Source organism: Mangifera indica, chromosome 17 (genome assembly GCF_011075055.1).
Source record: "Mangifera indica cultivar Alphonso chromosome 17, CATAS_Mindica_2.1, whole genome shotgun sequence".
Taxonomy (NCBI): Eukaryota; Viridiplantae; Streptophyta; class Magnoliopsida; order Sapindales; family Anacardiaceae; genus Mangifera; species Mangifera indica.
Window position 1 is genome coordinate 1,122,968 of NC_058153.1, and position 17,563 is coordinate 1,140,530.

At 35.3% G+C, this 17,563-nt stretch overlaps 4 protein-coding genes across 6 annotated transcripts; 2 read left to right on the plus strand and 2 right to left on the minus strand.

Annotated features, from left to right (window-relative positions):
* Window positions 1-513: 513 nt before the first annotated feature.
* Window positions 514-3,891, minus strand: LOC123200131 (psbP domain-containing protein 5, chloroplastic). Its single transcript, XM_044615267.1, has 11 exons — window positions 3,755-3,891; window positions 3,508-3,674; window positions 3,122-3,230; window positions 2,511-2,560; window positions 2,291-2,358; window positions 2,104-2,202; window positions 1,753-1,812; window positions 1,590-1,649; window positions 1,452-1,506; window positions 1,095-1,144; window positions 514-725 (listed from the first exon to the last, which is right to left on the minus strand). The coding sequence occupies exons 1-11, from the start codon at window positions 3,850-3,852 to the stop codon at window positions 627-629; spliced, it is 915 nt and encodes a 304-aa protein (XP_044471202.1). The 5' UTR covers window positions 3,853-3,891; the 3' UTR covers window positions 514-626.
* Window positions 3,892-4,542: 651 nt separating this feature from the next.
* On the plus strand, window positions 4,543-6,780 carry LOC123201168 (polyadenylate-binding protein-interacting protein 6-like). 2 transcript variants are annotated; one of them, XM_044616637.1, is made up of 3 exons: window positions 4,543-4,679; window positions 5,333-5,760; window positions 6,325-6,780. In XM_044616637.1, the coding sequence occupies exons 2-3, from the start codon at window positions 5,338-5,340 to the stop codon at window positions 6,490-6,492; spliced, it is 591 nt and encodes a 196-aa protein (XP_044472572.1). In that variant the 5' UTR covers window positions 4,543-4,679; window positions 5,333-5,337; the 3' UTR covers window positions 6,493-6,780. The 2 variants fall into 2 exon arrangements, with proteins under 2 accessions (XP_044472572.1, XP_044472573.1); XM_044616638.1 differs by having other exon boundaries at window positions 4,610-4,679; window positions 5,336-5,760.
* A 1,355-nt stretch (window positions 6,781-8,135) lies between these two features.
* On the plus strand, window positions 8,136-10,572 carry LOC123200090 (dnaJ homolog subfamily B member 1-like). Its single transcript, XM_044615200.1, has 3 exons — window positions 8,136-8,635; window positions 9,164-9,570; window positions 9,820-10,572. The coding sequence occupies exons 1-3, from the start codon at window positions 8,471-8,473 to the stop codon at window positions 10,256-10,258; spliced, it is 1,011 nt and encodes a 336-aa protein (XP_044471135.1). The 5' UTR covers window positions 8,136-8,470; the 3' UTR covers window positions 10,259-10,572.
* A 561-nt stretch (window positions 10,573-11,133) lies between these two features.
* LOC123200089 lies at window positions 11,134-16,934 on the minus strand. 2 transcript variants are annotated; one of them, XM_044615199.1, is made up of 5 exons: window positions 16,775-16,934; window positions 14,233-16,468; window positions 13,233-13,353; window positions 12,613-12,672; window positions 11,134-12,193 (listed from the first exon to the last, which is right to left on the minus strand). In XM_044615199.1, exons 2-5 carry the CDS (start codon window positions 16,431-16,433, stop codon window positions 11,237-11,239), a joined length of 3,339 nt encoding a protein of 1,112 aa, XP_044471134.1. In that variant the 5' UTR covers window positions 16,434-16,468; window positions 16,775-16,934; the 3' UTR covers window positions 11,134-11,236. The 2 variants fall into 2 exon arrangements, with proteins under 2 accessions (XP_044471134.1, XP_044471133.1); XM_044615198.1 differs by having other exon boundaries at window positions 16,752-16,912.
* Window positions 16,935-17,563: the final 629 nt, after the last annotated feature.

Consider the following 17,563-nt stretch of genomic DNA (forward strand, 5'->3'; position numbering starts at 1 on the left):
GGTTATACATTCTGGTCCACATCTAATTTGATGGTTCATGGTATTTTATTGTCCCCTATTAAGGGACCATTCAAATAGAGCTGAACCCAAACAAGGGAAAGCTTGATTTAAGTCCGAAACCACTTTGAATTGATAAACAATAACACTAAAGAGGGAGAAGGAGAAGAAGAATCATCAAAGAAGAAGAAACAAAATTGACAGTGTGACAAGCTCTAGTGTCAGCATTGATCACAAGTCTAGTTCGAAGAGCTAAAATTGTTTCAACTCAAGTTTGGCTTGTTCAAGCCAACAACAATCTAGGTTTGAACATCTCGAATTGAATCCACCCCTATCCCTTGTATTTATCTTGTTTCTTGGGATATTTTATAACCGGATTTACATTTATAGAAGATACATTAGGTGAGCAAACTATTAAAATGTATTCATTTGTAAGAGAAGCTCATCAACAAACGAATACAGTAGAACTTTGTCAGAGAAGATTTGAAAGGTTGTAGGACTAGACAGCGAAAAAAATGATGCAATAATCAACTAAATTTTAACTTAAAGATTATTAATACACTATTGTTATTTGGGGGAAAAAGGAAGAGAGGAAGTAAATAGAAAAAGAGAAAAAAAAAAGAATTTTGTCACCAAAATCTCCATGGGTCCTTGTATGGAGGAACATAGTTACCAGTTGGAGGTAGAAGGCGAAAAGAGGCTACAGTTCTTTCCAAAAAAGGCCCCATCTGCATAACATAATGATTTTTAGTTAGGCACAACTTAAATTGAATCCTTCGAAAATTAAATGAAGAATAAGATTATTTACTCTAAGACTTTTGCAAGCAGTGGCCTAATTTTTTATGCTACAGTCAATTTGTCTGGTAAGCATCCATTTTTTGTAGTTGACAGTGAAATGCAATAGTCATATATACAACAATGCTGAGAATACTCTGGCATGCCCCTGCATATACAAGTTAAGGAGTCTAGACCAATTGTTATGTGCATTACGGATTCATCATATTTCCAGTTAGTTTGATTGATGAAGAAGGTGAGTCTAGAACTTGAAAAGTTATGCAATCATTGATTAATGAACAGAAAGAAAGAAAGAGAAAGACCTTGTCCCATTGCTTGCTGAGAGTTGAAGCATTTATAGAATAAAGATAACCTGAAATTAAATTTTCGCAGTGTTAAATGAAAAGTACCAAAGTGCTAAAGATGCAGATTCACAAAAAAAAAAAACCATGCTGAATACATCTCAAGAATGTATGAAATCATGCACCAAGTTAAAATATTATTGACTGATGAGCTGGGAATCTCAACACGAGTCAAATGCTAATTTTCTACTGTATCTAACAAGCTCCTGATATATTTATCTCAAGATGTTTAAAGTTCAAAAGGCCTGAATGAAATTTGCCAACAGAAACATGAATGGAAGGCAAAGAATAGCAGAACTGAAAATTTGTTGGTCATACCATCCCGTTCAGCAGTTGAAGCAACATAATGTCGATAAAGATTTGCTTCCTGAGCCTGCATTGCATTCAAGAGATCAACAACCAGAAACAGTATACACATTTCCGCCATAACTTGCTACTGGATAAGAATACACTTACAAGATTGCTAGGTGATTTTCGAACAAGATATTCATAGTACCAGTATGAGTCACCATCAATCTGAAAAGAATGAGATTAGACACAATTACCACATGCACAAAAAGAAAGACACAAACAAACACAGATGTGATTCTATGCATATGTAGCGATTGTATACGCATACTTCCTCATCATGTGCATCAAGAACTGAGCTCTCCTCCATGCGTTGACTTGAGGTAACTCGCTACAGAAGGATGTTGTAGCATGTTAGTACAGCACTGCTTCAGGATGAAACATTTTGGAGAAAACTGAACACAAAAAACCTCTCTATGTACTTTTTAACCTTTCAAGCATGCCCATACATACATGGTGCATTTGATTGGCCGATTTAGTATGGTCAGAAAACTTTAGTACAAAGTTGTAGTAGTCTATACATCAGCTTTAACTTTGATTAGTAGGTGGAGATCATTGTTAAATTGCAGTTTTACATTATAAAACTGGGAGAAAATACCAGAATTGGAACATTCACAATTACCAATGCAGACTTATCAGCCAAAACGGAATCAACAACATCTTTTGCCTTCCATGAACTTTTTTCCTTTGATTTTAAGATCTGAAGATTTGGAGGACCTATCTGAAACAAAAGACATTAAATTCATAAAACTTGAAGAGATGCTAAAATGGGATTGCATTACCAAATATCCAGCTGTGTCGAAAGTTACCGAAACAGAAATGATAAGGTTATCGATGATGTCAACACGCTCAGAGACTATGCGCAGGCGAGCATCAGCTACATCACAACCAAAACAATGTATAGTTACTCATATAATTTCTATGAAAATGTCTTGCCTACAACATGGAAAGGAGGAGGTCTCTATAAAGTAAGCATGCTGATGGTGGTTTTATCATAATATCAATTACAGATAGTATATTTGAGCTTACGAGATAGTGGAGCAGCAGATGAATAACGTTCTGGCTTTCTGGATTCCACCCTTCAAAAAATTGCAAAACCAATAAAGGAGACAATTAGTTTGCTCCTAAATAATAATATTGCAGAAACAGTGTTAACCCCTTCCTCAATTTAGCAGCAGAATTTTAATAGTATTAATATATGCCATTGAAAGAGAAAGAAAGTAAAGATTTTTCCTTCTAAGAGAAACCGTAGTTGGATCCACCGAATATAGACTCTGCTCAGTCTAAACTGTACAAGAACATACCATCTTGGAAAGAAAAATTGTGTAAAGCAACATATGGCCATGTGCAGAGAGTAAAATAGTTTTCAATATTTACTGAGTGATGATGACTATCCCTTGATAATTTAACTGACTCGTTCGCCGCTCATTTATAACAGAAACTAAAATCTTGAATTTTTAGAGAATTTTTCAGTGAAATTGTATCTTAGAGACTTCAGACATAGCCCAATGAGCCACCGATCCAACATTACAGTCATCCAAACTGAGTAAAAACTTTGGCTATCCTGAAACCAATGGTCAGAATGTACATATGAAGAAAATGAAATAATCTATACCGAATATCCATCGTGAAAAACTTACCATTTGAAAAGGAATTTCTTAGACGGCCATTCCACCGGATACAAATAAGAATAAGCATTTATATCATCAGTCATTGAAGCCATTTTCAGATCCTCCTCCGCCAGCGATCCTGCAAGAGGCATATGATAACATTTGGACGATAAAATGCAGTAAAGATTGTAAAAACTAATAACAGGTGCCTGACTTGAAGAAAATGTAAATACAAATTATCTGAAAAAATTCTAATAGCCATTCTGTTCTCTTATCAGCAATTTGTATTAAAAAAAAAATACTCATAAAGTCCAGCTGAAGTGAAAATTCACAGGGAATCTTAACTAAAAAGACTACAAGTAACACACAGACACACACAAAACAAACAAACGAGGATAAACTACTAAGCTTGTTACCTGAAGATGGGAAGACCAAAGATACTGATGAAGAGAGACCAAATAGAAGTAAATCCCTTCTCCAAATCCCATTTTTGGAAATGGGTTTCGTAGATGGTGAAGAGCACACAATCAACTTCTCTTGTAACCTGCAAATCCGTTGGCTTTGCAAAGTTCTCGCTTCGTTTCTGTTGGGCAAACACCAAACGAGCTTATATGAATATAAAAAAGAACAGAGAAAGAGAGAGATAGAGAGACAGAGCAGCACCTTAAGAAATGGAGGCTTGGGAGGGGAAGAAGGGGAGAGAGAAGGACCATTCTTGCTATACTACTAGCAGCCTCATCCACTAGGATTCTGCCCTGCATTTTCTAATTCAGTGTTTAGTTCTTTTAGCCGGTTTCTTTGAGAAGACAATTTGGGACAATTTTTTTAAGTTATGTACGTTTAACCAAAATTTTACCCGATTGTACTAAAATACCCTTTGTCATTGTGAGTGATTTCTCATCTTTAGAAAAAATTGGACCTTTTTTTAAGATATTTACTTTTTAACCTCTTAAATTTATTGATAGAATTATGTGCTATAATTACGTATTCTTATTTGAGATAAAATATCTTTTTTAAATTAAACCCATCACACAAAACACATAAAATTTTAAAAAATAATCGATTTTATAATTAAATAAATTAAATTTTTAATTTTGATATATACTCAAACTCATAATCTTTTTATTGTTTGAGTGACCCCACTTTGGAGCAAGATATTATTTTATTATATTGAACCAAATTTTTACATATTTCTCCGAAGATATCCTTTTAATTCCCAGAGTGATTAATATTATGTAAAGGAAAAGGATATTTTAGTCTATTTTGAGAACTATGGTTAAGGGGCGAAAAGTAAATGTGGTTATTTTGATTATAATATTGAGGTAAGAAAATTCGTTAAACTAGACGTTCCATCTCCGTGGAACGCCACGTAGGCAAAAAACAACAGACGGGGAGGTTTAAAATTTTAAGCGAGCTCGGGACAATCCTATGACGAGTGTAACATTAGTAAACTGTGTTTCCAAACAGATTCAAAACGGCACGTTAATCAAGTAAACGTCTTCGCTTCAGTTACTCCAAAGCTTTCTTTTATTTCCTCATTTTTGCAGATCTCTTGGGTCATCTTTGCTCCTAATATTGGAAAATTCTGGTAAATTGTTTTTACTTCTCTCCTCACGTATTCGTTTATAATTTAAAATGGCGACCGATTCTTGTTTAGGATCGGTAATTTTGAACGATTTCTTGTTCTTTTACTGATTCGATCAACGCAATTTATAATTTTAATTGAATGAGAAGCTGAATTAGTTGTCTTTTTGCCGATTATTGTCTTTTGATTCGATAAGTTTCTCTTTTTTCCGAGTTGATTTGTGTTACGCTGCTGAATTAATCGCTTTAACGTAAAATGAGAATAAGAAAGCTGATACGCTACAATAATGGACAAAGAAGAATTAGGGAAAAAAAATCACCCGATCTTCTTGTTGTTAGGTTATAATAGAAATGTACGATTGAGAAAATGAATTTGAATCAGTGTGCTCCATGCACATTTTTGAGTTGACATATTCTTTTAATGGATTGTAATTAATTTCAGATGTTTTGCTTTTCTTTCTTTTCTTAATCACATATTCTATTTGATTACTAGGAGAATTTAGACTATCCATTTATACACGGGAACACTAACCATAAGTAATATGATTGTGTAAATAGCTATTTAGATGGATATTAAGTGCTTGATTAATGTGAATCTTTTCGCCATTATTTTTTCCTTTTTAATGAACACTAGCTTTTTTTTTTTTGGGTTAATAGAAGTCATGAAGCCAGGAGTTTCATCTTTAAATCCATATGCAGAAGCATATGTGCCACTTTGTAAAAGAGAGGCATACGATAGAACTGAGTGTACCATTAATGATTCTAAGACTGGCAATGAGACTGCCTGGTATACAAATCCTATACATGAAACACAGAACCAGCATCAGAGCAAGGTTTCTCTGGCTTCTGTTGCACCTGGTGACGAAAAAGGTCCCATTCCTGAACAGTCTAGCGTGAAGTACCACCCTATTCATGATTCTTATGGTTCATCTTCAAGTAAACAGATGATGGATGAGGAAAACGACATGGAGATGGCATATCTGCAGATGACATTTCCTGGTTTATCTGATCAGTCCCTGGCTGATGTCTATATGGCGAACAAGTGTGACTTGGAAGCCACCATTGACATGCTGAACCAACTTGAGGTGAACTTTTAAACCTTTTGATTTTTGAAGTTGTTGAATAATCTTCTGAAATTCTGTTGGTATTTGACATGGCAATCAGATGTTGTCTATGGCAGACTCATTTTAAGGCTTGCTTGATCCCATATTTGTACCCTGCTTTTCTGAAACATTGTTAGAAGCTATTTTTGGCAAATGGTGTTTGATAGCACCTCACCCTGTTTTCATGCTGTATTTATATTTCTCCTGTGATATTATAGTTGATAATTTTGTTGGAAAAATGAGCGGTTGCATGTAGTAGTTTGGAATGATAATGATTGTGTGGATGGCAATAAATAAAGTGATATGCTTTTGCCTGGTGATAGGGGGATCATTATGTTATTCAATCTGCTTCACTGGTTTAGCGAAATAAAAAATGCCCCTGCTCCATGGCAAGTTTCGTAAGATTCATTTCAAAGGCCGTGGGACAAGTATATTACAGATACTGCATCAAATCCTTGTATTCATTTTTTTTTCTCTTGTGAAATTAGTTTAATTGTGACTCCTTGCTTCTCAGTTACTGTAAGGGTGCATTATTTTTTCCTGCAGTTCGATGCTGTTGAATCTTCCGAAAATTTACCTGACTCTTTGGACATAGGTGATGTTCCAGAATATAGGGCTTCATCTGAGTCTGCATCTTTGAAACTAAAGAATGTAGTAGGTGAAGCTAGTTCCTCGTCATCTGGTTCCTCTGGCCCAGCCATTCCTCCTGAATGATTTTCTGAGAGATAAGTTCAATGTGTTTCCGTTCGGTTCTTTTTAAAAAAAAAAAAAAAACCATTTACAGATTGTGGATAAGATGTAAGTAGGGAAATATTCTTTGGAGGTTAGTGGCATCATACATATGTTTGGTTATGGTTGTATAGAACTAGGTGATTGTGCCTTAAGCTTCTCTTCCTTTCTAGGTTTAATATTTTTGTTTTATGGGTCAAAAGCCCCTTATGCAATTACAATGCCAGATTGCAGTTCTCATCATTCTAATTGATCTCTGATTGTTGGTTTTGATTTGCTTTGGTACGTTGCGTCGTGGAGATCATGTAGATGTATGTATGTAGATTTGTTTACAGTCTAAAAGTTTGGTTATGTGATTGGTGAAAGAGCTTGCTTGTAAGGTGCTGTAGTAAGCAATGGTGTAATTTTTTGCATATTCATTCATGAATTTTCTTTTAATTGTTAAAAAATCCATGAGATTTTTTTTGTATTTATCATATATATATTCTGCAAGAACAAACAGTAAAATTGATGTTTCAAGCTCTATAATTTTTCCCCCCTTCAGAAACACAAATACAACCATTCTTTTTCCAAGTAGATTTAACTTGTGTTGACAATTTAAAATAGGAAATGTGGAGGCAATTACCAGTGTTATAATGTGATATGGTCAAATATAAAGTGAGGCAATTACAGAAGAGCTCAGCTCACATCTTCTATGGGGGTTATAAATTTGAGGGTTCATAGGAAAAAAAAACAAAAATAAACTAGATTAAAAGGCTTATAATTTCAGAGAAAATTTTCTACATTTGAATATAATAAGTAACTCTTTTTATTCAATCAAAATAATTAATAAATAAATAATTTAAAGTAGGTCTATACAAATTTAACCACAATTTTATAAATTAGAGGGGTATAACAAACAAAACCCAAAAATACCTATACAGTATTTTCATTCCTAACTTTATGCAAAGCCATCTTTTATGGGTTACTCTCATTTATACAAAGCATTATAGTTGAATCGTGTGTCAAATTATATATCAAAAATTTAATTTTACATATTGTATCATATTGTATAATACAAATTTAAAAAAATGAAAGAATAAAATATTAATAAATAATAAAAAATATAATTAACATATCATCATTTTAAAAAATATCACAAATACTTTTAAAAATTTAAAATTTTTCACATATATCTATACTATATTATAAATTTTTTTTTAAAAGTATATCAATCTATATTGATAATATATACCGTATTATACGATATGATATTATATTATATTATATTAATTATGATAAATTTTATAATACATATAATTTTTTATCTATTTCATATCCTATAATAAGAAATTGATACCCATAATATCAAAATGTTGAGAAAATGATCACAGCTTGTGGGCTAGGTGAAGTTTTTGTCAATAGGCGAATTCTGAATGAGATCGTCTGTGGTTAAACATCCTTTATATATTGGGCTAAATTTGTCAAATCTCATTTTTCAAGTGTGCCCTTGTGACTTCTATATCTATTAATTTAATTAATTATCCATAGTTTTAAATTAATTACAGCAGCTGGTGATGTGGCAATCCCAGTGGAGATGATGTTAGGCCATACATGGAAAAAGCTAAAAACAAACAACCAAAAGTGAAAATGATTTTATTTTGATAATTTAAGACCAGACAGACACCAAAGAGAGAGACATTTTTTCTTCATCAGACAACCGTAGATTCATTGACAGATTCGTTCTCCTTTTTATTTGAAACCAATCCTGAGATCAGTCAAAACAAAACATATATCAACCAGAAAGTCATTATTGTCAGCTTGTTTTTTCAACTTTAGTCTTGTCAAGAGATCTTGTTTTCGTAATTTGGTGATTGAAAGGGAGGGCCTTATTGTTTGGTGATCTGGGATTCTGGGTGTTTTTGGGATGCTTGAATTCTGATCATTTGTACAGATATAATAATTTTATATTATTGAGAAGATCATGGGAATGGATTATTATAACATATTGAAGGTGAATAAGAATGCAACAGACGACGATCTCAAGAAAGCATACAGGAAATTGGCAATGAAATGGCATCCTGACAAGAACCGCGACAACAAGAAAGAAGCCGAAGCCAAATTTAAGCAGATCTCTGAGGCCTATGAGGCAAGCCTTTTGTTTTCTCAGTATATATCCTTATTTTTCTCTTTATATTTGTTAGAATTTTGCTGCGCTTTCATATTGTTTAGTGTTGTATCGTCTTGCTTTTCTAACAGAACCAAAAGGAAAAAAATATATGAAAGGGATAATTTTTTGTGGCTATATTTCTTTTTAATTTTTTATTATTTTTGTTAACATTTGTTGTAATAGTAATCCAGAAGCAAAATAATAACAAATGATGGCCAAATGAGTTGTTGAAATGTAAGGGGCTATTCTTGAAGAAGAGAGCTGGGAAATGAATGCAGAATTGTCTAAATTGATGAAAATTTAACAAACATATTTGTTTTATTTTTTCTTGAAATAATACTTGGTAGATGGTTGTATCCGATGGGTGTGTATGCAGCATTACTCACTGTATTCTTCAAATCATAATGTCTGTGGTTATAATGGAAATTGTCTCTGAAACAACTTAAGTGAGGCATTAATGGGCTTGATCAAATTTGATGATGTGTTGGGATGTTTCTCTGAATTCAGGTCTTAAGTGACCCTCAAAAGAGAGTGACTTATGATCAGTATGGCGAAGAAGGGTTGAAAAATGTGCCACCATCTGGCAATGGTGGATTCCCCTTTGGTAATGGTAGTGGCAGTGGCTCTAAAGGGTTCAATCCTAGGAATGCAGAAGACATCTTTGCAGAATTTTTTGGCAGTAGTCCTTTCGAATTTGGGGCAGCAGGAGGTGGGAGGTCCACAAGGTTCCACTCTGATGGAGGAGGCGTGTTTGGAGGTTTTGGAAATGAAAATATTTTTCGTTCTTATAATGAGGGGACTGCACCAAGGAAACCACCACCAGTGGAAAGCAAACTACCCTGCACTCTTGAGGAGCTATACTCCGGATCAACAAGGAAAATGAAGATCTCCAGAACAGTAGTTGATGCCAATGGGTATGTTTATTGAGCTCAGTGATTGTTCTTCTTCTATTGTTGGAATTAGCTTTTAAGTTTCATAAAAATTCTCCTATAAAAACAATATTTACTCCCAGATAGATGCAAAACTAGAAAGTTTCCCAAATTGTTTAGTAACAGAATTGTCCATTCAATGTCTGGTTGTACATCATTTCCATGGAATTTTTATTTTTGGATGAAAACAGGAAAATCATCTCTCCATTTATCTTTAAATTCATAATTTTGCAGACATCAAACGCAAGAATCTGAGATAGTAACCATTGATGTGAAGCCTGGATGGAAGAAGGGAACAAAAATTACATTTCCAGATAAAGGAAATGAGCAGCCAGGTCAGCTCCCGGCAGACCTTGTGTTTGTGATTGATGAGAAGCCCCACAATTTGTACAGAAGAGACAGCAACGACCTCATTGTGAATCAAAAGGTGACACTAGCTGAAGCACTTGGGGGTACCTCAGTGAGTCTCACCACACTTGATGGGCGTAATCTCTCAATTGATGTAACCGATATAATAAGCCCTGGTTATGAGCTGGTTGTCCCCAAGGAGGGAATGCCGATAGCAAAGGATCAAGGCAATAGGGGTGATCTAAGAATCATATTCGACGTGAAGTTCCCAACAAGATTAACACAGGAGCAACGAGCAGGACTCAAGCGCACCTTGGGGGGTTGATGATTCAAGAGATTTTTCTATACATATTAGCCATTAGCTTGAATCAAGCCACCCAAAACAAAAGATGAAAACCACTCTTCTGACAGACTCTGGTGTGTAACAAAGGGGAGAAGCATTTGGATATTGATAAATCTAGCAGTTCTCTCTGTAACTCTTCTGACTTTTTTTGTTGTTACTGGTTGTTCAATGTAATTGATTCTTTTTCTTGTGTTTCTTCAGTGGGTTGATTGGGTTGAGAAGGTGGAGTATGAGGAATATCTTGTATTTTTTTATACTTAATTTATCAATGTATTTTTCTGTATCTTATTGGTCAATCTTTTGTTTTCGTTAACTGGATCCAACCTGTATTGTGAATCATTCTCTTCTAATATTAAGAATTCCAGATAATCATGTTAAGTATTCTCTCAGTTGTAACATAATGAAATTATGGGTCGATTCAATCTGAATCCAAAACTGGTTTGAACTAAATTCAAATTGATAATGCTTAGTTCAAACTCGTTCAAACAGATATACAATATCATTAGACGACTGCCACCAGTATGAACAGTGTTGCAGGTTGCATGAACAATTTCATCAGCCAGAAAAAGACTCACTAAAATGACAAACCAAACTCAAACTGAGTTAAAATCCAACTTAAGTTCAGTCCGTTTGAGTCAAATCATTTCGACTTAAATCCACCCCAAATTCAAATTAGCTAGAATAACAGAAAATTTAATAGTTATAAGTTAAAAAGAAAGGCATTTGGCAGCCATTGTTGCATCAGAATTTACTTCCGAGTGAAACTAGAAAGGCACCCGACCCTTGAGAAAAAGGTCATGTTTCAAGTTTTGGCTACTGCTTTGCGTTCTTGACTTGCTTTATCTTGCATGTGTCACTGATCAAAGAAAATAGTTTTAAGTTTTGCTATAAAAACTAAAAAGAATACATTTCCACGACAAGCGGCTACAAAAGTTGAACAAAATTTACAGGAATAATTATTCAAAAGCCCCTGCTCTTGGCAGCATCTTGCCGCCAGGACACCTCTGGCTGCCCCACGCCGTAAAGTTGCGCTCCTCCACTGGGCTGACAAACAGGGGCCTGGGCCACTGGTGGCGGAGCCATGTAGTGGCCACCATGTGCCCATAAATGAGATGCATTTTGTTGAGGCTGCATTACATTCATTTCGGGAACATTTGGTTGGCGAAATTGTTGATGAGAATGCAATTGATAGACTTGTACTGGGTATTGAGAAGGCTGGTTTTGTGGAGCCTGTGGCTGCCACTCTGGAATGTCATCATCGTCATCATTGTTATTCCATGCCGGAATTCCAACCCCAACACCTCTTTTCTCTAAAGAGGGAGAACCCTGGGGCTGTCCATATTTGTGTATAAGCTCCCTCATCTGATCTACAGGACGAGATGGGGTCTGAGAATGTGGGTGAAAATGTGTCATTCCTACTACACCCCGAAGGGGGTTTGGTGTAGAACCACCAGAAAAATTAAACTCAGGAAGGTCATCGTCATCCCGGCTGGCCGGAGGGCCAAAACCAGGAGGGACATCAACATCATCATCATCATCGTCGTTGTTAGATGATCTGGCATAGACAGAGGTTGCTCTGCTCAGGGAAATGGAAGAAGATTTTGGTGTGAAATTAACATTCATGTTAGTATTCTTATCTTGGTGTCTCCTAGAAGAAGTATAGTATTTCTTAGAGGTGTGCTTATGGTGCGAAGAAGCTGAGTTGGGTGATATTGTCGACGTTAATGGTGCTTTTCTCCATACAACAACACCAATTAGCCCATTATCAATAACACTAATCGTCTCAAGTTGGTCGTCAGGGAGGACTCTGCTCAGCATTTCGCGTGTCTTAATGTCCGGTGGACAGAGATAAAGCTCAGTTCCAGGGGCTGGCTCAGCAAAGCCCACTCTCCCATCCAATACATACGAATCAGCCACCTGCACAAGAGCATAAACACCACCGTTATTATAACCTGTAATACACAACTCAATACAATATATGTGAAAAATGTACATATCTTAAAGTATATTAAATTAATACAATATAATACATATTACCAATATAAATCGATACATTTTTTTATAAAGATGATGATGTGGGAACAATGTATCTAACGAATGTTAAATTTTCAAGGGGTGTAAATAAAATTTTCTAAGATTATGATGTAATAATTAAAATATTTTTATCTTTTAAAAAATATATCCAACGATATAATATAATACATGATATAAAAAATTAAGTTTTTGATACACTATATAATCCACAATTCAATTACCATGGTCAACACTTACAATTATGCAACACAACACAATGACAAACAGAGAAAAGCAGAGGCCAGAAAGAGCTTCTTGTTTACCTCAGATAGACTTGCATGTTCGGTTTTCGGGGAAGCTTCCTTCCCAACGAAGTGAAGGATCTGCAAACAATAAAAATATGCATCAGCAATAAAGATTAACAGATTTCTCTATGAAAAAATATGCTTTGTCTTTTTTAAGAGCTTTGCTTGTGTGCTAATGTGCCTCATGAGGGCAGAATTCAAATGTTTCTTTTTAACCGTAAATTCATCTTTCGGGCACTCATCTTGATTGTCCAGTTATGTTTCGGTGTCTTTTATTAATGTTAAGTCTGAAATGTACATCTGCTGATGCAATTGGTAATTTAGTATTTTGGAAATACTGAATGTTGAGCAGTGTCTCATTCCCAGCAATTTATTAAGTCTAAATTGTAGAAATCTTTGCCAGGCTGCTCATTTTTCATTTTTGTAATTAATTTTTTTTCTCCCCAAAATTTAAAGTACCCAATAAGTATGTAAGTCAAATGGACCCAACTTGCCAGAAGAGCAAAAAGAATAAGATGGCAGAATAAAAACTGGCATATAATGTTTTGGCTTTTGTTAAGCACATTTTGAGTTGGTTTGTGAAGCTGTGGAAACGAAGGGGTCACATATTTAATACAGGGCAAGTAAACTCCAGATACCATTACAGCCCGACTCCGGGACATTGGAAGCTGTTGGAGGAACTTCTCAAATGCTTCAAGTCTAACTCTCCCCTTGATCTCAAGGAAGTTGGCCCACTCCTTCCCAGAAGTTTTTTCACCACTGAAACAATAGACACAGATCAGAGACAATGGCAAAAGATATAAGATATGATTATTTACATAGAACTTCAAATTTAAAATTTCAAGTGCAGGCTTCCCATTTAGACCCTAATCATCTAAAATTAATATGAACGGAGGAAACTTCTCTCTAAATTATGTATCATATCACATCACATCAGCCCACTTGAGCAGAGACAAGTCTCTAGAGTGCAATTGCCTCTAGGGTAAAACCTTGTCATCCCCCCATCTCCATTAAGCTGCAATTAATCTTTTTCACCCAATGTTGCAAAGATTACACTTTCATTCATTTCCAAGGGGAATTCTAATAACTACCCAGCTCATTCAACCTATTGCAAGACAAAGAAGGGAAAATGGCACAAGAACATTTAACATTCAAAAAACCGTTATGTCACCAGATAATTTGTTCAAGTACAACTTCAAGTTTTAACCATGCCCAAGATATGGTAAACAAGCTCCTTTCGCACTCAATAACATTATTTGAATTTTGAGACAAGCAGGTAATAGTACAAACAAAGGCCATACATTACAGATAAACAGAAACTGCCAAAAGCAAAAATAAGTCTCATCAAATAGAAATGAATAAGAAGCAACAAATAATTGCCATATCTGAAATGAAATGACACTTCACACTTGGAATATTAAAATACCAAATTAATATCATCATATTATATCCTACATTTGAATTCTAACATCTTTTGTAGAAATTTGATTTCTATCCTCACTGTACATTCATTGTTTGTGCATATGTATATGCGATACCTTCGTAGACACATTACATAATTCACAACAGAATTAATAAACATTAGACAATCTATATAACAAAAATTTTTTAAAACAATGAAAGCTCAAGTGCACACACCTTTTATAGATGCCTATGACCGAGGCCATTGCTGAGATATTCAGCTGAAGTAAGCCATCCCAAACAAGCTCACCCTTGGGTACAAAAATAGAAGGCGTAGTTTCTGATTTTACAATGTTGTCACCAGGCTTTGCATCAGCCTTTGAATCTGTACTTTTTAAATCAACATTATCAGGTTTAGCCGGTGTGCTATCAACAGGATCAGCTGGCGTTTGAACAGGAGACTTTGATTCAGAATCAACTTTTGAGTCATCCCCGTCCAAAGTTGCTGTTGATTTCTCAGCATCCACAGGTAAATTTTCAAATGGTGGTTCCTTGTTAAGTGATTCCATAAATTCATCAAGAGAGACAACTGGTGGAAGAAATTTTGCATCCTTCAGTTCATTATCCACCATAAGCCCTTCCATCAAATCAGTCCCCTCATTTGATGGACTAGCAATGGACCATGGACCTTTCCAGTCTTCAAGATTACTCTTTTTGTCAGCTGCTGCAGCATCTGACTTGTCCTTCTTTCCAACAGCTTTAGAAGGAAAAGAAACTTCTTTCTTGTTGGCTTTTGACAAAACTTGAGCAAGTGAGCTCACCCCAACAGATACATCTGCAGAACCAGCATCAACTTGTTCAACTTCGACTTGGAACTCACCCTTATGCGTTTTCTTCACCAACCGCCGAGTATCAACTTCATCAGGCAAAACAACCATTTGAGCCAACTCTTCTGCTTTTGCCATCCGCCACTGTGAAAGCTCTTTTGAGGCAAGTTCCTCCGGTGACATACCACATAAGCGTTCTGGGGAAATCTCTCCAGACATAACTCTTTCCCTCAGATCAGGATTACTAGGGTCCTTTATATTGAATAAAAGTGATCTGCCCTTCTCTTTATACTTCTTATTCACGCCTCCAAATAGTTTAAAAAGTTCGGCTTCAATTTTAGAAGCCAAAATTTGGGGAGATAGATCAGACTGCTGCTCTGCCCCATCTCTATCTCCGCCTACTTCCTTCACCGCAGATTGAATCTCCTTTACTTCAACCTGTATTGGCTCAAAAATCCAAGAGAGCCCATTTCCCTGCAAAAGTTCATCTCTGGCAAAAAAGTTGTCACTAAATGAAACATCCTCGTCAGGCAAAAAACTAGCAAATTGAAATTCCTGCCCCTTGGATTTTGACATCTGCAAACCATTAATGATGTTCTCATTAGCAAAATACCCCTGAGATGCATTTTGGTTATCAAGGCACATAGGAGCAGAGGAATCTTCTTGAGAAGGTAATGTTTCCTTTTGCTCTTCAGATACAGGCTCCACAGCATCTGAAGCAGAGGATGCAGATCCAGCTGTTTGAGAGTTCTCTTCTGTCTTTCTCAGGATATTTTCAGCTTCATTCTGACCATTCTTTTCCTCCTTAAATGATTTATCTTGCTGCGGAGAAACCAAAGCCAGTGCAGACGCTAATGATTCCCTCATCTTTGACCTCACAGATTCATATGACTCAGTACTCACCTTTGGCGATGGTTGCAAAGGTGTATTTAGACTTTTCGGGATCGATTGCTTTCGTGGCCCAGGTTTACTAGCAGTGGATTCCTTTGGTACTACTTTCTTGTTTAGAGCTGGTGAATTCTGTGATCCTGGAGAGTTAGCAATGAATTGCATCTGCTGTAGAACTCTTCTATCAGATCCAGATGTTAGCTGTAACCATGGCCTATGTTCTGGTTGTGCCACCCGCTTATTAGACGTCAATGACTTCTGTAGAACAGAATTGTTGGCCACTGGCTCAACAGGTGCTTTTCGCTTGTTCAATGATGACAGCTGCTGTGAAGCTATATTATTTGACATTGTTCCAAGCCCACCCATTTGCTTGTTTGGTAGAACAAACTGCTGCTGCACCAGACTATATGAATGGGGTTCCATTTTAAAGGTAAGTTGGTTTGACATTGGCAATATCTCAGACCCATGATTGTTCGACACGGGCAGCAACATCCCCATTTGCATATTTGAAACTGCCATTTGTTGTGATGCAGAAACACTGTAACCTGATCCCAGTGGTGCAGCTTGCGCATTTGTTACTGACACTTGCTGTAGCGAACCACAGGTACCTGATCCCATTAATCCAGTCTGTATGGATGGGTCAAATTTGATTGAAATGGGTTCCATCTGACCCATTTGGTTGCTTGACATAGACAGTGATTGTGATGCTAGATCGTTAGACATGCCGCACCATCAACAGAGAGCACATGCCAACGAAACTGCAAGGCAAGCATAAACACAAACAAAAGCTGAACTTAGCATATCTCATATAGTATTCACCCACAGTACAACCCAGAAACGACGAAAACACAAACACATAAACATGAATTCCAATTCAAGATTCATTTAATTGACACGTGTGAAAGAAAAACTATAAGCAGAAATAATTACTACAATCATAAAACGTAACAAGAGAAATCGAATTGCAACGATTCGCATGTGACAATCCTAGTGAAGAAAGATCAATAAATGAAAACTGTAAACAATCAATTCCAAACGCACCGTTGCAAAGTGAAGGCGTCTACCTGATACGATATTCGCCGAAAAGGAACCAAGCCGAACAGAGAGAGAGACGGCTAAAAAATGATAGTAAGTTATGTTTGGCTGTCGTTTGTAAACCCTAATTATCTTTTATCTGATCTAAGTGATAATCACAACCATCTGTCCGTGTTAAGCTGGAAGAGGTTTCTCTAGAAACAAGTTCAGTTAACACCTGGATAGCTGTCAGGTGAATTATGGGCCAGGCCCAAGATAAAACGCTGTAGTTTTATTCACCTCGATCTTATACCGTTGGATGTATACGACGTTCTTCTATGTTTTTGGGAATTATATAAGGAATAAATTATAAGGGTTATTAAAACATAGCCGATTTTTCAAGGGTTGAAAAAAAATAATTCTAACCGATGTTTGATTTGAATAATATTTTATTATTAAAATAAAAAAATTATTTTAAAGATAAATTATTTTAGAGATTATTGAATATAAATTATTATTATATTTGATAAAATTTTATAAATATAAGTAATTATTGTGTTTGATTAAAGTAATAAATAAATATTAATAAATTATTTTACTTAAATATTTTTTAATATAATTATTTTTAAATATTTTTATATTATTTGTTATATTAATTAAAAATAAATTTATTTTTATATCAAAAAATAAATAAATTATAATAAAATTCATATTACCTTAGTAATCTTTTAATACTTAAAGTGAATGTGGTAATCAAATTATCATATATAGTATCTATCACGTGTCAACAAATAATATAAATAATAAAAAATAAATTATCAAAATAATCTTTAAATATC